This window comes from Anarhichas minor, unplaced genomic scaffold, assembly GCF_050575085.1.
Source record: "Anarhichas minor isolate MPS153535 unplaced genomic scaffold, ASM5057508v1 ptg000056l, whole genome shotgun sequence".
Lineage (NCBI taxonomy): Eukaryota > Metazoa > Chordata > Actinopteri > Perciformes > Anarhichadidae > Anarhichas > Anarhichas minor.
Genome location: NW_027466502.1, coordinates 505,862 through 529,920, shown reverse-complemented (window position 1 = coordinate 529,920; position 24,059 = coordinate 505,862). Strand labels below are relative to the sequence as shown.

The 24,059-nt window shown below is 39.6% G+C and overlaps 1 protein-coding gene and 1 pseudogene across 1 annotated transcript; both read left to right on the top strand.

The window, feature by feature from the left end:
- The first annotated feature begins 650 nt into the window (after positions 1–650).
- On the top strand, positions 651–5,205 carry pim2 (Pim-2 proto-oncogene, serine/threonine kinase). The gene is made up of 7 exons (XM_076076400.1): positions 651–900; positions 1,882–1,982; positions 2,207–2,257; positions 3,024–3,232; positions 3,547–3,716; positions 3,908–4,084; positions 4,207–5,205. The coding sequence occupies exons 1-7, from the start codon at positions 843–845 to the stop codon at positions 4,431–4,433; spliced, it is 993 nt and encodes a 330-aa protein (XP_075932515.1). The 5' UTR covers positions 651–842; the 3' UTR covers positions 4,434–5,205.
- A 15,704-nt stretch (positions 5,206–20,909) lies between these two features.
- On the top strand, positions 20,910–23,611 carry LOC142932485 (protein NLRC3-like; annotated as a pseudogene).
- Positions 23,612–24,059: the final 448 nt, after the last annotated feature.

The following is a 24,059-nucleotide window of genomic DNA, read 5'->3' as shown; positions in this document are numbered from 1 at the left end:
CATGATGACACTGTTGTGTTTTACGACAGAAAAACAGCAGGAATTATTTCCTCTATATTTAAATAATTATCAATAACATCAACCAATACTTTTACTTCATTTATATACTTTTACTCAGTCAAGGCTTTGAACGCAGTAGTTTTACTATCACAGTGTGGTATTAGTACTTTTACTGCAGTTAAAAGTTAGAGTACTTCTTATTTTCACTTTCTTGTAAATTCTTGCACTGACACATTTATTTTGACAGGAACCGGAAACCGATCTGACCTGAATGTGTGTGCGAGAGAGAGAACGCGAAGAGCGCGCGGCACGTAAAGGAAACCGTTGGTTTATTTAGATACATCAGAGACTGTGTGTGTGTGTGTGTGTGTGTGTGTGTGTGTGTGTGTGTGTGTGTGTGTGTGTGTGTGTGTGTTTTGGGGAAACCGCCCTCCTCTTTCCCGTCATCATCATCTTCATCTGTTCACCGCCCTAAATTCTACGAATTCCTCTCGCGGGGATTTGAATATTCATGAGTTTTTAAGCTGGAAACCCGCAGCTTGAATCTGATTGGCCGGGACGGTTTCAAAACATTGAGCACACGTCTCAGCGCTGATTGGACAGAGGAGGGCGGAGTGGGCGTGGTCTGGCAGAAGAGCATAAACAGTAACGTAAGAGTGAGGGAAGTCTTGTTTCCTTCAACGTTTGAACGGTTTACAGCACAAAGTCACGTTTACAGTCTAATTCTGTATTTACTGTTATTAGGTTTAAAAGTTGGAAACGTGAAGAAAAAGGTTTAGAAACGACTGACTGGAGGATTTCAACCGACAACAGGATGGATTCTACCGGATACAACTGACAAGATGTTGGAGAAAAGAGCCACGGAGCTTCAACCGGAGGAGGAAGTCCAAGGGAGACACGGTAATAAAATATTATTACGAAATATATCATTATTATAAAATATATTATTATTATTATAAAATATATTATTATTATAAATTATATTATATTATTATAAAATATATTGTGTTATTATAATAATTATTATATTATTATAATAAGTATTATATTATTATAAAATATATCATATTATAAAATATATTATGTTATTATAAAATATATTATATTATTATAAATTATATTATATTATTATAAAATATATTATGTTATTATAATAATTATTATATTATTGTAAAATACATTATATTATTATAAAATATATTATATTATTTAAAATTATATTATATTATTATAAAATATATTATGTTATTATAAAATATATCATTATTATAAAATATATCATATTATTATAAATTATATTATATTATTATAAAATATATTATGTTGTTATAAAATACATTATATTATCATAAAATATATTATGTTATTATAAAATATATTATATTATCATAAAATATATTATGTTATAAAATACATTATATTATTATAAAATATATTATATTATTATAAAATATAAAACAAAGCGTGTTTAAAGGAAGCAGGTCGGAAGAGAAAGACGTCACTTTGTCTCCCTGCAGCTTTAATAACTAACTCTTAATTAAAGTTAGCTTAGCTAGCTCGTTTAGCTAGGCTACTGATGTTCTCTCTCTAGTGAAGGAACCGTTCTGACTGATGTTCTCTCTCTAGTGAAGGAACTGTTCTGACTGATGTTCTCTCTCTAGTGAAGGAACCGTTCTGACTGATGTTCTCTCTCTCTCTAGTGAAGGAACCGTTCTGACTGATGTTCTCTCTCTAGTGAAGGAACCGTTCTGACTGATGTTCTCTCTCTAGTGAAGGAACCGTTCTGACTGATGTTCTCTCTCTAGTGAAGGAACCGTTCTGACTGATGTTCTCTCTCTAGTGAAGGAACCGTTCTGACTGATGTTCTCTCTCTCTCTCTAGTGAAGGAACCGTTCTGCAGTCAGTATCGTTGTGGTTCTCTGCTCGGCAGCGGTGGTTTCGGTTCCGTGTTCTCAGGCCAGAGGTTCTCTGATGGACTGCAGGTCAGACGACACATTCAGTCGGTTCTTCATGTTTAGTTTGTTTGTTTATGAAATAATATTCAAATAAACTTTATTTAAACAGCACATTTCTAAACAAAGTCCTCAAACACTTTTAAAGAGAAAGACATGATGAGTGTGAAGAAGTGAATACAGACCAAAAGATATAATATAAATAAATGATATTAATATAACAATAACAAACTTCTCTCTTTTGGTCCCTCCAGGTTGCCATCAAACAGATTTCCAGAGACAGAGTTCAGCAGTGGGCCAGACTGGTGAGTTTATTTGTTCTAAAGAAGAACAAAGTAAATCTATTTAGTGGAGTCACTTCACTGAGAGTAGACCTCGGGTCAGCACTGCCCTCTGCTGGACTGACAGGTGAACTACAGCCGTTAGTGGGGCCGGCCCCCTGTGATGTCACGGGTCAGTAAATGATGCTGCAGGATTTCCCCATCAGTTACAAACTCATTTCTTATTCATCAGAACTTTAGCTGGGCACCCCCCCCCCCCCCCACACACACACAAAAACACCTGGAACACACCTGCAGGCGTTGGAGCAGGGCAAAAAAAACCCTGAAGAAACCAAACTGGAGTTTCTGTGTGAAATAAAAACACCTTCATGACGTGTTATTGTTCTATTCATCACACAGACATTATTGTTGTTATTAACAGCTGTAACTTACAAATTCATCTTCAAACTGAGCTGAAACTTTCAGTTTGTCGACAAAAGTATTTTGGTAAATTAAATAAAGAGTTTTTTAAGCAAATATATCAAACATTTAGTGTTTTTTTTGGAAGGGGGGACTGTGGCATACATCAAAGTAAAGAAACTGTTGGTCTGATAAAATAAAATATAATCAATAATTAAAATATGTTTTAATAGCATTACGAAGGTTTTAATTTCATAGTTATTTAACTATTTGTTGTATACATAAAACAATAAATGTGTATTTATAAACCTATCTTTATATACACAACATAAACAGTAGTACATTAGTAATAGTAGTAAACGTGTATTTATAAAGTATTCTAACCTCTCAGCCCGGTGAGGTCAGCCCCGTTCCCATGGAGATCGCTCTGCTACAGCGGCTGTCAGAGGTCGGAGGTCACGGGGGCGTCGTCCACCTGCTGGACTGGTTCCAGGTAGAGGGGCGGGGCTTCCTGCTGGTGATGGAGCGCCCACCACTGAGCCAGGATCTGTTTGACTTCATCACCGAGAGAGGAGCGCTGACGGAACACCTCGCACTCAGGTTCTACTCTTTGTGGTTCTACTCTGTGTGGTTCTGTTGTCTCTACGGTTCTACTCTGTGTGGTTCTACTCTGTGTGGTTCTGTTGTCTCTACGGTTCTACTCTGTGTGGTTCTACTCTGTGTGGTTCTGTTGTCTCTACGGTTCTACTCTGTGTGGTTCTACTCTGTGTGGTTCTGTTGTCTCTACGGTTCTACTCTGTGTGGTTCTGTTGTCTCTACTGTTCTACTCTGTGTGGTTCTACTCTGTGTGGTTCTGTTGTCTCTACTGTTCTACTCTGTGTGGTTCTGTTGTTAAAGTTCTCTGTTCCCCTCAGGTTCTTCCGTCAGCTGGTGGAGGCTGTGCGGTTCCTTCAGGCTCACGGCGTGGTGCACAGAGACATTAAGGACGAGAACCTGGTGGTGGACACGAGGACGCTGGAGGTGAAGCTCGTTGACTTTGGATCAGGAGCTCCTCTTAAAGAGACGGCGTACAGAGAGTTTGAAGGTACAGAGACCGTCAACCGTCACATCGTATCAATAAAGCTTTTTACAATTGAAAACTTTTGAGGGATAAAACATTAGAGATAAAAGGATTGATGGAAACTATAACAGGCAGGTTTTGATTATGAAAATGACTGTTAGTCCTCAGACTGTATTGATAACTGTCCTCATCTCCTTGTGTCCTCATCTCCTCAGGGACTCGGGTCTACAGCCCCCCCGAGTGGATCGAGTCTCAGTCCTACAAGGCGGTCTCCCTCACCGTCTGGTCTCTGGGCATCTTGCTCTTCGACATGGTGTGTGGCGACGTCCCGTTTGACCGCGACCAGGAGATCGTCAGGGCCACACCCATTTTCACCAGGAGGGTCTCCAAAGGTAAGCAGAGGCTCCGCCCACCCACCTTGACACCCCCCAACCCCCCCATCCCTGTGCAATCTGATTGGCTCAAATGTCCAGATGTTTTTAAACTAAAACCTTGCATCAATTTGTCTTCCCAGAATGCCAGTCTCTGATTCGCTGGTGTCTGTCGTACCTTCCTGAGGAGCGACCGACTCTGGAGGAGATCCTGTCTCACCCCTGGATGGAGGGAGGACAGGAGGAGGAGGAGGAGGAGGAGGAGGAGGAGGAGGAGGAGGAGGAGGAAGAGGAAGAGGAGGAGGAGGAAGGAGGACCACAGCTCTCTGCCAAACCAGTCCCTGTAACCACCGGATCGAACGTACAGTAGACGTAACCCTGAACCCACATGGCTCTGGACAGACTAAACGTAACCCTGAACACACATGGCTCTGGTCTCGTACAGACTCTTCCTCTGTCAGCCAGCAGGGCGGCGACAGGAACTAGAAGCTCACACTGGATTTAAAGGAGCAGATCAGCGGCGTCTTCTCGTTCTCTCCCACAGGAGGAAGTTATTCTCTGTTAACGGAGTGAAACATGAAGCAAACACTGTGATCCATTTAGAGAAAGTATAATTGATTTAACTGTTTCTTTTATTGTTCATGTATTGATCTCTTTGTGTGGATGCAGCAGGTTTGTGTCTTCCTGTTGCTTATTTACTGTTTTGTTATGTAGTTACATCAGAGAACAAACACCTTTATTTTATGGCTCCGGTACCGTCCCCTGGTCGGTTTTCTACAAATGTCATTCAGTTGAAAATATATTGTTGATATAAATCTGTTGGTTGAAGCAGGAAATCATAATAATAATAAGTAATAATCCACTGAGCTCTGTTACTGCAGTAAAACTAGAACAGAAGCTGTTCTTGACTAAAACAGGAAGTCCATTTGACGTTAGAACAAAGACATCGATTGTTGTCTTCCTGGTGCGTAGTGACACGCTGATGTTTGGATGTGATGTCACTGTAAACACTTGTGTGTTATCGGCTGGTTATGGTCAAAGTGGCTCGTTGGTCACTTGTTTCTGTTTTATTTACATTAAATAAGAATTTATGGATCGAAAATAAGATCCGATGTTTGAATTAAAGAGTTTTTGTCACTTCATCACGTCGTGTCCTGACTTCTCTTCAGTGGTGTATAAAGTACAACATGTACCTCTGAGCAGTGGTGTATAAAGTACAACATGTACCTCTGAGCAGTGGTGTATAAAGTACAACATGTACCTCTGAGCAGTGGTGTATAAAGTACAACATGTACCTCTGAGCAGTGGTGTATAAAGTACAACATGTACCTCTGAGCAGTGGTGTATAAAGTACCCAAAAGCCATACTTGAGTAAAAGTAAAGATACCTTACTGGAAAACTACTCCAGTAAAAGTGAAAGTCACCTATTAGAATACTACTTGAGTAAAAGTCTTAAAGTATCTGATATTAAATGTACTTAAGTATTGAAAGTAAAAGTACAAGTAAATGCTGTTAATAAAAAAGCAAATGGTCAGAATTATGAAGTTTATTCTTGCTGTGGCACCATGACCAAGGACATGGAGCTGTGTTGACAATAATTGGGTTGGCTGCGATCCATCCAGGAGCAACAATGTTCAACATAATACTTCCCAGTGAGCATTTTTCCGTTGAATAGACGTTTAAAAGACGTCTACGTCCAACGTTGAAAAGACGTTCAGAATTGGTTCAAAAGTGAAAGTTTTTTCGCCGACTATTTCTAGACGTTGATTAAACGTTCACGCTTAGACCAGATTTAAACGTGATTTGCAATACTATAATTTTTCGTCCTCTACATTGTGCTAATAATAATATATCATCATTTAGAGGCTTACTAAGAAACCACATCCACATTTATCAGTTGAAAGCCAGTATTGGACATCACGTTGATATCTGGTCTAAACGTGAACGTTGAATCAACGTCTTCAAATAGTCGGCTAAAAAATGCTGTCAGATCAATATGTAGCAACTAAATACTTAATGTTAGTAACACATCAACAGTTTCCACTTACAGGACAAAAGACCAAGTGACAGGCAGCAGTTAATTTGTATTTATTAAAGCACAATATCAATATAAACAATGTTCATTATATAAAACCATAATCTCCTTCTTTAAATGTCGTTTTCAAAGCCACACAGGAGCCGGTTTCAGGAGATCTGCCATATTTTCAAGCTGGACATCTGTAAATAAAACAAGTATTTAAACTGTGTACAGCCCCACTCGCTGTCCGTACTACAGACAGTAAGAAAAATACGGAAAATACACGTGTATTTCACATGTAAAATACACGTGTATTTTACATGTGAAATGTCCTAAATACTCTATTTTATGACGTTGGGCTACAGGGACAGTCCACAAAGAAAGTGTCTCCAATATTAACTAACACACGTCTATGTTTACCTTCGTAACATGCTAACACTACAAGCTAACATGCTAACACTACAAGCTAACATGCTAACGCTACAATTCCTAGCAGCCTCGCCACCATGATGAGTATGACATGATATTAGTGGTATGGTAATGATATTTTGGTTTGCAATATTGGAATAAAGTAGTTCAAGTACTTACAGAGTATGTCGTTAGCGTGAAGCCTCGTTTATTCCGTCAGCTCGTTCACTTCGCTCATCAACTCAGTAAGCTAGCTAGCATCGTGCAGACAGCACGCCAGCGTCTCTAACTTAGAAAAATGCACTGAGTCCGTGCGCATGCTGTTTCAGCAGTAAACACAGAGTTGTATTTTACGTGAATTTACGTGATTATACAGACATAGGCCTTTCTCAATATGCGTACTTCTCTGTACTTGTGAACTCGTGGACTTTTGAAACGTCATCAGTTCCAATTCAAAGTTCACATCAAGCCAAGCACGGTCCAAATGCCCGGATGTGGCTCGCTCCGCCCATTTTACCGGGTATGCATCGGAGGTGACTTGTCTGTACTTGGGACAGCCAAATATCCCAGAATGCATTTTGCACCAGCAACAGGAAACAATGGCGGAGGAGAAATCACACAACTGGAAGTTGAAACTTTCGAAATACTACTGTTGTTGAGTCACAGAAAGTCACAGATTTTAGGATGTTTTGAGGCGAGAAGTTAGTTGTTTAAGCATCAAATCTGTGGTCGGTTTGTAAAGATTCAGCCGATTTATAAATCTGCTCCGACGATTTCGGAGATGTGAGGCGTTGCTAGCGGGACCGGCAGTAAACCAGCACCGGGGACTCAGCGCTCATGTTACCCGCCTAGAACAGCCTGATCTCGGCGAGTCTTTTTGAAACTTCCCGCTGGTATTGACGTCTCTGTAGCGTTTTCCTCGTACAGCAATCCGGATCTGATCCACATACATATATACATACAATTACAATTATATATATATATATATATATATTATATATATTATATATTATATAATATATAATATATAATATATATAATATATATATATATTATATATATTATATATATATATATTATATAATATATATAATATATATATATATATAATATATATATATATATATATATATATATATATATTATATATTATATAATATATAATATATAATATATATAATATATATATATATTATATATATTATATATATATATATTATATAATATATATAATATATATATATTATATTATATATATATATAGATATAGATATATATTATATAATATATATAATATATATATATATATATTATATATATAATATATATATATATTATATATATATATATATTATATTATATATATATATAGATATAGATATATATTATATAATACACTTGTATAATTTTTTATTTTAAATGAAAACGAAAACTGCAGGGTTGTCATATTTAGTTTGATTGTAAAAATACTTTACAGTAAAAAAACGGATTCAACTCATTAGCAAGACCAGCTGAGGTGGTGATGTCATCAAGTAAGCTGCTGTTCCAATTGTCCCTACTGCGTTCTCTGGACTTGTGAACTTGGGTATTGAGAAAGGCCCAATGTGCTCTGCTCTCATTACGATGTCCTGGGAGCTTCTTGTTGACGGCACACAGTCTATAGTTCCATATTTACGAAGTTTTGTATGAGACATTGAATGCGTTGAAATCACGTCTTCGTGTAGACCACATATCACCAGCCAGCGTAATATGATTTTGGAGAAATACGTTTAAAGTAACAACAATCGCGTCTCTTTCAACCTACAACTGAACAAACCATCAATATTTTAAAACAAATTGGTGTTTTGTGACACGTTGATATTGTAACCGTAATTTAGCCGGTTCAAAAGACGGTTAAAATACGTCTAAGACGTTCAGACCCCAAATCAACGCTTTTTCAACCAGAAATCAACGTTGAAATCCGGGTTAGTGCTCACTGGGATTGTACATAAGTATACTTTTGCATCTACTATGAACTTATCATCATAACCCAGGTAGCCAAAATGACCTGGCCCAGATCCGGCATAAGCTCGGCACGCCGGAAGAAACGCATCGGGCCGACTCGTCTGAGACTCGGCATGAATGACGCCCCAGAATCGGGCCGAATACACCGGCCCGATTCCGGATGCTGACACTGCCGTCACTGGGCCATAATCGAAAATAACCAGGGCCAGCATCGGCCCGCCAGAAGAAACGCGTCGGGCCGGGTCTGGTTCGGTTGCCGACTCGGCTGAGACTCGGGATGAATGACGCCCCAAAATCGGGCCGAATAATGTTAAGTGAAAACCATTAGCCAAATAAAGAAAGGTACATCTCATATTCATATTTATTTTGTGCAAGTTATTAAAATGAACATTTTGCATTTTGGTCGTTTTTGCAACCAGAGGGGACACAAGCAGTCCAACGAATGCTAAGTAAGCGCTGTAAGAAACGTACCGTGAAATTCAGTTATTAACTGGCAGCTATTGACAAGTAACAGTAATTGTTACCATGTATTGTATTTTTTAATACACTAGCAGTGTTTTGATTGTGAAATCAAACAAAGTAATTAAAGTATTTACTGTAGTTTTGGTTGTTATAACCGTAATATAAATAACAGTAATCTCCAAGTAGTGTAATTGTTTTGACGGTTAGTGTTTAAACTGTAAAATAAAACAGTAATATCAAAGTACTGATTAATATTACTGTATTTTAAAATACACACATTTTTAGGCTTCAACAATAACTGCAGGGAGACAGCAAACAATACATTTTAAACAATTTATTATTAGTTGTTGAACAGTAGCAAGGATAACGTTATTCCTGTGCTTGTGAGTGGCTTCAACAAACAATGGACGAGGAATTTTGTTTTCTTTTGATAACCCAATGACAATTATCTTCTGAAATGTGCTTAACTGACAATCAGCTGTAATCTCTAAACATTTACAATATTAGCAATCACAAAACGATGGATATTAATATCCAAAAACATGAATATTGCAATATTTGAAACCGTGGTGATAACAAATCAACACAAAAATATGAGGCCTTTTCTTCTGCCAATTTAGTTTGGTAAATATATTACACACATTATTCTTGCATAAAACACATTAAAAAACACTTTGAATACACACAACCAAATGCAAAAATGGTGCCAAACTAATTAATTCCCCTGAAATCCACCAATCTTACTAAACATTAAGATTGTAGAGGAATTGCCATAGTAAGAAGGGGCCAATAAACTACGTGCTGTGACACAGTTAACACTAGGGGTGGGGGAAAAATCGATACAGCATAGTATCGCGATATTTTGCGTGACGATATTGTATCGATACACGGACGCCAAGTATCGATCTTTTAATATATAAACTATAAACCTTTTGGTAGGCTACTAGAAAAATAAAATCAATTGCTTTTTCAGTCCACTAGATGGTGCTGAGTTGTTTTCTGGTGACGTCAGCAGAGGTCCCGGGTCAGCGTGATTGGTCAAAACAAAGATGGAGACATCGGAGAAAGAAATCAGAAATGCACCGTCTGCGTTTAAATCAGACGTCTGGACTTATTTTGGATTTTTTAAGAAGGAAGGGAAGAAGGACATGGATGTGACGCATGAATGTGACACCGTCGTGGCGTTTTTTCACCGACACATCCGTGCCCAAGCCCTACAGAGAAGTGAAGCTTAACGTTGAGGAGTCTTTGAGTACAGCAGAAAGAGTTGCATTAACTTGCGATGCGTGGACGTCAAGCGCAGTGGATTCCTCTGTGACTATAACAGCACAATATCTCAGGTGACTGCTGTCTCACGTTCTCCAAACTAGAGCAGTACACGTAAGTCACACCGGGGCAAACATTACAGGCCTCCTGCTAAATGCAGCACAAGATGGGGGATTGCCGACAAAAACCTGGTGGTTGTAACAACGCTTCTAACGTGGGCGTTGCCGTTCAGTTAGCGGGATTCCTGCACGTGAAGTGTTTCGCTCACACGCTCAATCTGGCCTCACAACGCGGTTAAACCTGCCACCAGCAGCCAGGCTCATGGGGAGAGTGCAGCGCATAACTGTCTCTCTGCCCTCGACGTCCACGCATCGCAAGTTATACTGAGTTATACAACTCTTATATAAGTTATAGACACGTTTGCATTCAGTTAAGTTGTCTGCTTGACAATCCTATTTTGCTGCAATAAAAATGATTGAAGTGAGATGAACAGACTGAAAACTTTATCTTATTAGATGAAACATGTTGACACAGTTTTCCTTTGGGGACATCATTTGAAGTTGTAAAAAGTAATAAATCGTGATAATATCGTATCGCGGGACCTCTGGTGATTCCCACCCCTAGTTAACATTATTACTCTACAGGAGGAAGTTGAGGTAGACAGCTTAAAAAGTAACTAGCTGTCTCAACTTGTATTAAATCTCTTTTTGAGTCTTTTGTGCATTTACTTCTGGGTAGATATAATACACAAATATCACACAAAAAAGTATTACATCTCCATGAAAACCTTAATGCTAACTGCAAAAACAGTGTACTATACACATTAGTATACAGTACAGTTCATACTTAACAATTGGTATATTTTATGGAAATTGGACCAAGCATATGTATCCGTAACAGTTCCCTTTAAAACTTATAACAATGATAGTAACATCTTAATAATACTGTTTCCGCTTTACATACAAAGAGAGCTCACCCTGTTCCACGGACGAACTGAGATGACTTCACTGAGCAAAGTGGTCTGTGGCTCCTTGTTTCTTAGTGAGTCCATCACTATTCAGTCCATCAGCTCCACAGTGCAAAATGAATAGCAGATCCCTGAAAAAACAACAAAAGCAAATAAGAAATTAACTTCATTTGAGTGGATGAAGATCAGGGATTAAGGCATATTGTTTGACCTGTGGGAGATCAATGTCCCACATGAATCTTTAGTGGTGTGAAGGCAATCTGGCATTCATGGGGTGGAGTCACCAGTGTGGGGGGCAGGCTTATCATCTTTTATTTTCTTTCTTAACTCCATAAGCAGGATAGGAGACATACTTTATGAATAAAATGCAACACCTGTGGTGTTGCAGATGAGCATGGAATAACTTTAACTGTTTCTGAGAATTTAGACAAATAGCCTATACAGTGGCAAGTTTTTTTTTTTTTTTTTACGTACACTTAGGTTACAGTCGGCCCTTTCCAGCAAACTGATGTCTGAACTGGAATATAAACAAGGTTTTGCTGCCAGGCGAGCAAATGTAAATAACACGGGGAAAAAATGATTCAATGCAGACATTGATCTCTTGTTGTTGCTCCGTTGTTGAATGAGGAAGAGGGGGAAATTATATAGTTCACCGTAATTAACTATTGCTAATGTCAATGTCCGTTCCAACCACATCTACTGGCATAACAACAGGAAGTCAGTGGTAAAGTAGTAAAGCCTGCGTCTTGCTTGACTTGATTGGCTGCCTGTCAATTGTGACATTGACAAGAGGTGCGACTCCGCACCTGGTGCTGAAAAGTTGAGAATATTTTCTCTAAGGAGTGCACGGCGTATGAAAGGAATGCGATGATTTTGCAGGCGACGCGTTTTTGGTGTAGTCGGTGTGAAAATTGGATGTTTAGTAAAACTCACACTGTTGTGAGGAGGAACTCTGCTTTGTCTGTGTGCGTGCCTGTTCTCTCACTGCCGCCAGTTCATCAGTTCTAAGTTATCTAAACATTTTAAGTTGAAGTCCGCTCAAACAGACACACACGGATAAAATAGATTGCGTCCATTAAAAGCCACATATTGGTCATTTTTTGTGACTAGAAGGGCAGAAAACAGCAACATCTACTATGCCTGCACACAGTTCAAAAATAACCCCAAGTCCTGCTATGAAGTTTGAAATTGACATTACGTTGACTATTTCTTCAGTGGAAATTAGTTCCATTGAAAACTGTCTAATGTGTGGTCTGGATATTTTATTTAAAGTATCAAGGACACATTGAAAGCAGATTTAACATTAACATTATCTAAGAGACTAATATTTCAAAACTTTGACAAATAAAAACCAAACCTTCATGGATAAATACCACAAGAGCAGACCTGGGCATTGTCCGGCCCGCGGGCTGTTGCCGTGCGGCCCGCGCGAGGTCATTGGGAAATTAGGAATAAAACGTAAATAAGTGCACATCATGCACAGAATAGAGCTGCATTGCTTTCATTTTGAAGGAGACTTTTGTTGTTTTTTTTCTTCTCAATTTACGTATGTTAGTGAACGTATGTGAGCAGCAGCGTCACTGCAGTGTGTTGGTGAACTGAGTTTACGGGAGATGTGAGTTAGCTGTTAGCCCTCAAAAATGTCAGCCTGTGTTAAAAAAATGAAAGACTGACACAGAGTGTAGAATTTTTAACAAAACATGGACTTTAAGTGTTTCTTTACTGAAGTCAAAGGTAAAGCCGTGTGCTTCGTTTGTGGAGAACAAGTCGCAGTGTTGAAGGATTACAATTTGAATCGTCACTACGAGACGAAACACGCGGAGAAATACGAAACATTGAGTGATGCAGAGCGGACACGGACGTCTGAGGCTTTGCTAGTACCTTTGCTTTGCGATTTCAAGACTTCACAACAGTTGAGAGTGAAACATGATGTCTTCTCCTTCACGTGCAGTGTGGATGATGCTCCCAGTGATGTTCAGCTCCAGCTCATTGACCTGCAGTCTGATGCAGGACTGCAGAGCACTTTAAGTCAGTATCACTGCTGGATCTATATTCTTCTCTCAAAGAGGAGAACGTTCCACACATGAGGAGGCATGCTCAGGAGATGCTGCTTCTCTTTGGATCGACCTCCATCTGTGAACAAACATTCTCTGTGATGAAGTTGAACAAATCCAGATCCAGATCCTCTCTCACTGACATCAGCTGTCAGCTGTCCTTCACATCTCAGCTCACACATTCAGCCTGACTTCAGTCACTCGTTCAAGCCCAACAAAGACCCGATTTATCGCACTGAACTGAAAAACAGAAAATTTGGTCATTTGTATAGTAATAGTTATAGTAATAATAGTTATAGTAATAAAAGTACTAATTTTGCAAAAACATGATCCCCGTCAGTGTTCTACTATTATATATGGATATTACAAATGTGTCATATTGCTTTTTGGAGAATTAATTCTCCAAAAAGCAATATGACACTATGAAGGAGTTGTAACAGTGCGTTTATAAGTATGCTCATTCCGACTAGAGGATGTAGAGGGCAAATGTGTTCAGCAGAAAATATCCACTTGATGCATCAGGTCAGTGTTGTGAGAAAGGACGCCTGCCTTGTAAACTCCTATGGGCCTGATTTGAACACAATAGGCAAAGGTTTGTCTCAAGCTGAATCTGCAATTGGGCGACTGCTACCATCATAACTCCATCTGATCATCCACAACATGACTCAAATATCAAAACATGATCAATACTAAAGCAGCACCGAAAGTAACAACACAGTCATTACTTGAACCTGAACAATGTCCTGTTCATCTTCAAAAGAAGTTGGTTTTCAAAATTGCGAGAATTCAGTCTCGCTCTTCTTGGGCTGAAGACTAGTCCTGCGACGCTAAATAGCCTTTCACAGGCCGCTGAGGCAGGTAGAGGTGTGTTCAGCTTCACAGACAGCTTCGCACAGCTGGGAAGGATTTCCCTAATGCTAACGCTAATGCTAACACTAATGCTAACACTAATGCTAACACTAATGCTAACCCTAATGCTAACACTAATGCTAACCCTAATGCTAACCCTAATGCTAACTCTAATGCTAACCCTAATGCTAACCCTAATGCTAACCCTAATGCTGCGCTCTCGCGGCTCCTGTCAATCCTATGGTGTGGTGGCTAGCTATAGCTAACGTTAGCCAACTATAGCTGCACAACTGTCAACACTTCTTCAGCTCACTAACTCGCTAGCGATCCACGGGTGTTGGTCTTCGTCACCACCGTAGTTTGTTGCGGGAGTAGCAGGTGCTTCCATTTCTGCTTCCGTCATGAAATCAGTCATCGTAGAGTGGAATTCTGCTCATGTAGTCTCGCTAGCTCATCACTGGGAATCAAAACACCGCGGCTTTGAGAGCACTTGTTTGCAATTGCGCAAACATACGTGATTAACCAATGATTTAACTTGCAAGCTAGGACCACTGATTCACCAAACCTGCTTGTTGCAGTCTCTGTTCCACCACAGTCCCCGACGTTGGTCTCATGATTCATTTTGTTTCTAAAGATAGATTTGATTTTGTAGCGAGTAACGAAGGTTTCAGGGGAAATGTATCGGAGTAAAAGTATCAGTTTTCTTTGCAAAATGTAGTGAAGTAAAAGTAAAAGTCATCAGAAATATAAATAGTAAAGTAAAGTACAGATATCCAAAAAAACGACTTAAGTACAGTAACGAAGTATTTCTACTTCGTTACTGTTCACCACTGCTTCTCTTTACCCACACTTCAGTCTTCAAAACAAAGAACGACGAGGGGCAACGAACCCATGAACCACGTAAGACGTTAAACTGTTAAAGAGCAAAGAGTGAAACCATATATATATTTATATATATTATGATAAACTACATTATGTTGATAAACTACGTTATGTTGATAAACGACGTTATGGTGATAAACTACGTTATGTTGATAAACTACGTTATGTTGATAAACTACGTTATATTGATAAACGACGTTATGGTGATAAACTACGTTATGGTGATAAACTACGTTATGTTGATAAACTACGTTATGGTGATAAACTACGTTATGTTGATAAACGACGTTATGGTGATAAACTACGTTATGGTGATAAACGACGTTATGGTGATAAACTACGTTTATGGTGATAAACTACATTATGTTGATAAACTACCTTATGTTATGTTATACTAGAGCAGGGGCATTCAACTAAAATTCTAAAAGGTCCAGATTGAGAAAATATCTGAGTGCAAAGGTCCAGAACATTACAATAATATCTAACTTGCACTATTTAGTGCCATATATATATATATATATATATATATATATATATACAGTTTAATTCTTGGTGCTTTATTTTTCCAGTAGAATTGAGTGATGATTGAGTCAAGTGATTTGAAACAGGAGTTGGTGGGTTGAGATTGTATCATTGTGAAAAGGTAATTTATTTTAGGAAGTATTGTCATTTTAACTGTGGCTATTCTGCCCATGAGTGATAATGGTAGGTTCATCCAGCGGAGAAGGTCGTCATTTATTGTTTTAAGTAATGGAGTGAAGTTGAGTGTGAACAGCTCTGACAGCCTGGGGGAAATATGTATTCCCAAATACGTGATGGCACCTGTACAAAAAGGGATAGGTGGTGTATGGGCTGCCCCATCCCAACTGTTACTATCTAATGGAAGGATGGATGATTTACTCCAGTTAATGGAGTAGTCGGAGATATTAGAGAATGATTCCATGACTTTAATAGTTTCCTGTAGTGATGAGTAGGGGTTTTGTAGGAAGAGCAATATATCATCTGCATCGAGACTAATCTTGTGATGGGTGTTGAGTGTTTGAATTCCTTTTATGTAGATGTTCTGATGAATGGCTGCAGCTAACGGTTCAATGAAAATGGTGAAAAGTGAGGGAGAGAGTGGGCATCCTTGCCTAGTCCCCCTGTGCAGTGTGAAGCTTTGTGAGGTTTGTCCATTGGTGATGACAGTGGCTGAAGGTGAAGTATACAGAATTTTAACCCAGTTAATAAATGATTCCCCAAAGCCAAATCTCTTTAATGTGCTTGTGAGAAATGTCCAGTTTACTCTGTCGAAGGCTTTTTCTGCATCTAAGGAGGCTATGATGGTACCAGTTTGTTGTAATGATGAGTAATTGATTAAATTAAACAGTCTGCGTGTGTTAGTGGATGAGTGTCTACCTTTGATAAAGCCGGTTTGATCTGGATGAATTATGGATGGAGTGACTTTGTCTAATCTGTGAGTTAGTGCCTTAGTGATGATTTTAATATCTACATTGAGGAGAGAAACGGGACGGTAACTAGAAGGAAGAGTTGGATCTTTGTTTGGTTTGAGGAGGAGTGATATACTGGCTGTGTTCATGTTGGCTGGAAATTGCAAATTTTGTTTTATTTCAGTTATCATTTTGTTAAAGAGTGGAGCTAGAATGAACCAGAAGTGTTAATAGAACTCAGCAGGGAAGCCATCGGGACCTGGTGCTTTGTTATTGGGCATAAGATTGAGGGCAGTAAAAAGTTCGTCCTGTGTTAATGGTGAGTCAAGTATGTTGATTTGTTCTTTGTTAAGCTGTGGTAGATCAATGCTGTTGAGAAATGAGTTGATGTCTTCTTGATTTGGGTTATTTTTAGATGAATATAAATTGGCATAAAAACTTCTGAAGATTTTATTTATTTCATCGGGTGAATTTGTGGGCTTCCCAGCAGAGTCCTTGATGATTGAGATTGTTGTTTTTTCTTTATTTCGTTTAATTTGATTTGCCAAATATTTACCGGATTTATTGCTATGGTGAAAATGTTCTTGTCTAAGTCTGTGTATGAGGAATTGAGTTTTATTATTTATAATTTCGTTTATTTGGAATTTGTACTTTCTTAATTCGTTCTGGGTTTCCGTTGTTGGGTTACTTGCATTAATGGTTTCGAGTCGGTTGATTTGTTGTTCCAGTTCAGCTTCTTGTTGTTTTTCTTTATTTTTTTGTAAACGGAGAATGAAATGATTATTCCTCTTAAAACTGCTTTCCATGTTTCCCACAGAAGGGTTGGTGATGACTCTGGGGAATAATTTATTTCTAAGAAGGATGCCCACTCTTTTTTAATAAGACTGTCAAACTGAGGGTCTTTGAGAAGAGATGTGTTGAAGCGCCATCTAGTGACAGGTTTATGTAGGGTAACTCTGTTCCATATAAATGTTACGGGACCATGGTCGCTGATAATGATGGGATGGATCTTCGAGTCTGAAATATTAGATATGATTGAATTGCTGTTGAGGAAGAAGTCAATGCGTGAGTATGAGTGGTGAACTGGTGAGAAGAATGAGTATTCTCTTGAGTTTGGGTGCTGTAATCGCCAAATATCGCCAAGACCAAAATCACTCATGAACTGTTTTATCGTGTCTGTGGATTGCCAGGTACGCTTATTATTTGGATTTTTAGATCTGTCTACTGATGGGTCGATAACTGTGTTGAAATCGCCTCCTATTATGACTGGGCAGTTACAAATGTTTGAGAAGGATGAAAATTTTTTTTGAAAAAAGGATGGGTCATCAGTGTTTGGGCCATAAACATTACAGATTGTGACTGGACTATTGTTGATGGATATGTTTATAATGATAAAACGGCCTTCAGGATCGGTGATGGTGGAGTTATGGACAAAAGAAACTTTTTTGTTAATTAAAATACATACCCCTCTTTGTTTTGTGTTATAGTGAGCCGAGAATGAGTGAGTGAATTGTGGTGATTTAAATTGGTTGTGGTCTGATTCTGAGAGGTGTGTTTCTTGTATTAAGCATATATCTGCAGTGTAGCCAGATGATTCAGAACTTTTATTTTTTTTGCCTGAGAACCAATTCCACGGATATTCCAGGTTAAGAATTTGATAGATGACATGTTGATTGGGTTAATATAGACTGAACATTAATGTTGATAAGTGTGTGTATGAGTGTGAGTGTGAGTGTGTGTGTGAGTGTGTGTGTCTGTGTGTGTGAGAACCTGCAGACACTGAATCAGGGAAAAACAAACACATATAGGAACATGAACACAACAAAGTAATTAAAACAATACACAAAACAAAAATACAAAGGAGTGTGTGGTCCAGATAGGGTTTCATACTGTCTGGCACATTGAGATGTAGGTGCAATACTATACAGTATAATAATCGAAACAGTGCAATGCGGAGAAAAGAGAAGGGGCATACCTAAACTACGGAGGGGGGTTATCATGTGTGGATGTGTGTGTGCGAAGCTGTAGGGGCGCGAGAGAGAGAGAGAGAAAGAGAGAGAGAGAGAGTGTGGGGGGGTCTAGAAAAGCCAGGGGGTGACGTCCTTATCGCGGTACAATTGTCCATCTATGTATAGTTTGTCCAGTGATATTATTGCTTTCTTTCCTTCGTTCATCATGTGTTTGCGGATTGGAAACAGAGCTTTGCGTCGCTGCATGATTTCTTTGGGATATTGATCGCTGAGTCCATAGTCCGTTCCTTTGAGCTGCCTGCCTTGTTGTCTGACCTCATCTTTTTGTTTGTAGTGTTCAAACTTAGCGATGATTGGCCGTGGTCGGTTATTGTTGTTCCTGGGTCCCAGACGGTGTACGCGGTGGAATGTGATGTTGTTGACGGTCTCTGCGGTAGTTTGAAGCGCTCCGCCAAAATGTATATTTCTCAATTATCCATCAGTTATACGTCCAGGTCCGCCTATTAGAGGCCCCTGTACTAGAGGATCAATAACTATTATTCTATTGATCTATTGGTTATAAATGATGTTGGGACTTCTCCGTGTGCTTAGAACAAAGACTTGGGCCTGCTGGTTCTGCAGAGCAGTCAAAAGACTGATGAGAGTTCAGTATTACACCAAATCCCCGGGAAACGGTTTCATACCTACGTGTGAATTCTGAGTTTCGGTTGGCCGAAAATCAGCGCTGAGATCCCATCGGACAAAGGCCGGAGACGCTGCAGTTCTACGATCACTGGACGAATAACTTTGCTTTGTTTTTGAATCCTGAGGCAGAGAACAGAAGTTATCGAACCGGACTTCAGTCCGTCAGCCGGACTTCTGTGCGAACATCACGATCTCCGTATTTTACCGCAGTGAGGATCTGCTTTGTTTTGAGGATTCTTTTGTTTTCTTTCCTCTTCCTGACATCAGTCACCGTGAGTACGGCTGGGAGCTGTACTTATCAGTTTAAAAGCAACCAGAGCCACGACTGAGTCTGAGTTCATCAGCCGAGTCTCTGTGTGATAGGAAAGCACTTCCTGTATGTTACGGCGGCGGTGCCTCGTTTTGATCTCTAGTGTCTCGCACCATTTTGGAGTTTCGCATGGCCACGTGCAAGACTACCCCTCCATTTTGATAGTCCTATCTATCGTCCACGTGTAGTCATTTTAGATTACATCCGCCATCGTTTGAGTAGCTTCTCGCCCCCCCCCCCCCCACACACACACACAGAGCAAAGATTGGTTTGTTGATTTCAGATAGTATACCTACTGATTGTATAGTAGTTGTTTTAGATACTATTAGACTTTGATCATTATTATTAGAAGTTAATAAACTCTGTTCTACTCTAAAGAGCAGCTGTGTGTGGTTCATGTGTTCATGTGTTGTGATAACAGCTGATATCAAACCTTCACTGTTCACTCTGGATGTGTAACAGCACTCAGACTGTTCACACTGTGAGTGAACACTAACTATGAGACTTAGTCTATAGTCTGGTTATTGGTCTCTGATCTCAGGGTGGAGCCCCGTTATTATTAATAATCGTTAATAATCTCACCGACATTAATAATTCTATTGACGTTAATAATGTAGTTTTTCATATTTACTGATAAGCAAACACGTTCCTGATAGATTCCTCACAGTCTGGAACAGAGACCTTTACACACAAAGCTCTGATAGATTCATGTTCATCATTTAAACATAAAGATAATGCAGCAACATTTTGACCAAAACTCATTTTAATTCAACGTGTTCAAGCCGAGAGAGACGCTCATAAACGCGTCATAACACAAAGAGGATCTGTGTGAGCTCACAAACACACACACACACTTCTACATGAACTCACCTGATTTCCTGTAAATGAAGAGGGGCGGAGCTACAGTGATCATGTGATCCAGGTACATGAGAACAAGGAAAGAACCCTGATGTGTTTATCACAAAGTTCAGACTCCACTTTGAGTCACGGAGCAGAAGGAGAGAAGCTGAAGGCTGAGGCAGGGTGAGTGTTCATCCAACATTTGATTGTTTTACTGTCACAGTGTGTTAGTGTGTCTGCGTGTGTGTGTGGACTGTAGAGGACACACATGTTAGAATGAATCAACAGTTTGATTCTTCTGTGAACACAAAGTCAGGATTGACTGAAGAAAACACTTTAAACCTGCTGTAACCCAAGAACACTCATTATTCACTGTGTGTGTGTGTGAGTGTTGGTGTGTGTGTTAGTGTGTGTGTGTGTGTGACAGCTGTCAGTCATCTAGAAAAGCTGTGATGTCATCTAAGAGGACGAATACAAACTTTAAAAGCTTCTAAATATCTGCAGTAACAGTAGTTTGTGTATTCAGATCTACTTTAATGTCTTTGTTGTTCTCAAAGATTCATTCTGATTAAAATCATCTTGATGTTTGCAGAGTTCAGTCCAGACAGAGAGCAGAGTCTCCAGGATCCATCTGTCTGTCTACGAAGAGTGATCGGTCCAAAGATCCTCCTCCAGACCTCAGTGATGAACCTGGACCCTCACACATGAGACGAGTCCTCAGGAGCTGACGGAGGCTGACAGGGAAGTTCTTCTGAAGCTGGGGAGGCTGGCGTTTGAACATCTGGAGAAAGGAAATATCATGTTCTACCAAGAAGACCTGGAGCAGTGTGGTCTTGATGTCACGGAGGCCTCGGTGTTCTCAGGAGTTTGTACAGAGATCTTCAAAAGAGAGAGCGTGATCTTCCAGAAAACAGTCTACTGCTTTGTTCATCTGAGTGTTCAAGAGTTTCTGGCTGCAGTCTACATGTTCCACTGTTTCACAACCAGGAAGAGAGAGGTACTGAAGGCTTTTCTGAGGAAACAACATGCTGATTCATCTCTGGATGTCTTCCTCATACGAGCAATGGTGAAATCCCTTCAAAGTAAAAATGGCCACCTGGACCTGTTTGTCCGCTTCCTTCATGGCCTCTCTCTGGAGTCCAACCAGAGACTCTTAGGAGGCCTGCTGGCAACAGTCCAGAAACCATCCAGAGAGCCATCAACAACCTGAAGAAGAAGAGGAGTTATCAAATCTCTCCTGACAGAAGCATCAACATCTTCCACTGTCTGACGGAGATGAACGAGCTCTCAGTACATCAGGAGATCCAAGAGTTCCTGAAGTCAAAGAAGAGACTCTTAATGATCCACTGCTCAGCTCTGGCCTACATGCTGCAGATGTCAGAGGAGGTTCTGGATGAGTTGGACCTGAAGAAGTACAACACATCAGAGGACGGACGACGGAGACTGATTCTAGCTGTGAGGAACTGCAGAAAGGCTCAGTAAGTCCAGATGTGATTAACTTTATGAAGATGTCCTAAAGTTAATAAAGTTTATATTACAACATTAAGTACACAATAAGCACACCAAACGTGAAGCAACTTTATGCTCGATGAGATTACATACGAAGTCAATGCAAAGATGAGTATGAGGTAAATGTGTGATGCTAATAACACGAAAATACACGGAATTCGCCTCGAGTTAAAATATTTGAACTTTCGTGTGACGCTGTGTCTTTAAAGCGTTTCAGCGTTGAGATTCTCCTGTCATCACTGACGTTGAATCATAAATGGAGGATAAACATATTGTATCCGTCTGTGTTCACCCAGCGCTCTATAATACATGTTATATATATAATATACCTCATATTAGTACAGAGACTAGAAACTGTGTGTATAAATGTTTGTGTATAAACCACATGGTACAAACAATAACTACGCTGGTGTATTTAAACCTCGATGACGTTATGTTGAGTGTTGATGGAGCAGCTACAACGTTAGCATAGCCTAGCGCTGATAAAACCAGACTCCATTCAGAAAACAAGTATTTTAAAAGTGTTTACTTGTTGTCTTGTGGTCAAACAAACGATGAATTCAGATTTTTTACAAATCTGCATCATTATGTTGTTATGTCAGCATCATTTCTATCCGGTTATTGCAATTAAATCTCAGTAGAATAGTTTATTTTGAGCTCATACATCTGTAGTAAACCAGCTGACGTGTGTTTTGTTAGATACAGTGAACCTCCAGATGATGTTATGAATCCAGACATGAGAGAGTTTAGTTTCCCCGGATATCTTGGACTTCCACAACAAGTACTAAGCAGCGATAGCAGTTATTTCTGCCGTGATTGATGAAACGTTGTCTACTCAGAGGAAGCCCCTCCTCCTCTCCGGGGCGTCAAGCCAGAGTGACGCGAATAAACACAAATGATCCGGAAATCAAACTCCTACGAGTAACACGAAGTGAAAGAACACAGTAGTACACTAATGACAGACTTGTTCAAGTTAACATTTAGTTCTCGGCCCCCCTGAAGGTTCCTGTCTGGTCTTCCTGAGTGGAACATCAGTCAGGAAGTCTCTTTAACAGTTTCCATTGTTGCATCATCTGTTTCTTATTCTGACTCTGATCAGGAGTCCATTAAACCAAGATTATCTGATTTACTCATCTTTACTGTTCAGTGAGTGCAGAAGCACGTAAGATTACATATTGATAAATGAAATCTCTTTAAGGTTATCATCAAGAAACAACAGAAGGCTTCATGGCTGAGCTTTAGGGCCTCACTTCCTGCTCTCGCTCTGCTGGAGGTAGAGGTGTGAGATCGTATCAGAGTTCAGCTGCAGTACACAGCACATCTCTCATTTGATAAGTCAGTTAATTAATTCATTCTTTGAGGAAATGGACAGAGAGGAAGGTTTGGATGAGGTGTGTCTCAGACATTTTAGGTGGATCCCTCAACAAAAGATGAAGAGTCTGCAGGAATGAGAGTTATTGTTTCATGTGAAACAGTGAGATAAGATCAGCTGAACCACTGATGTGAAGAGACAATGTTCATCAAAGCAGGAAGTAAATATCAAGTGTCCTCTTTCATAATAATATTTTGTAATATTTGTGTTATGACAGACTTACTGCCTGTGGACTCTCAGAGACTGACTGTGAAGTTGTGGCCTCAGCTCTGAAGTCCAACCCCTCCCCTCTGAGAGAGCTGGACCTGAGTAATAACAGCCTGAAGGATTCAGATGTGAAGCTGCTGTCTGCTGGACTGGAGAGTCCACACTGTCGACTGGAGACTCTGAGGTCAGTTCACTGACTGTAAGGTTTCTGAAAACAAAAGCTGAATATTTGTCAGAGTAACAGAAAGTAGAGAAATTAAGTTAAAAAAAATAATAATAATAAAAAAAATGAAGTGATTGACAGGAGAGTTCTTAGCTTCCACAGACTCTCATTGTGGTCCATCAGTCAGTGAAGGTGATGTCAGTCCTGATGAGGCTGTAGAGTGTGTGAGGGAGATGAAGGAGGAAGATGAAGATCTGATGACAGCAGATACAAACTCTGTGTAAACAGAGAAAGACTTGAATGCAAAGCTGAATAAAGGTGAAGTTGTGAACTGTGGTGATCTTCATGGTATCAGAAGCTGATGAGGCTGCTACAGAGACAACCACACAGCTGCTGTGGTGAGATTAAAGCAGAGCTCAGAGTAATAAGCAGCAGCCTGACACAGGCCCAAACGTCTCCACAGAGCAGGCTTTCAGAACATAAGTCTCTGTTGTAATTACTAGAAAAAGATGTCAGCTGAGACCAGTCATAGTGGAAGTGGCTCTTCCACAAGTGATGATAGTGAATGACATCATCATCACACTTGTTGACAGCAGGTCTAA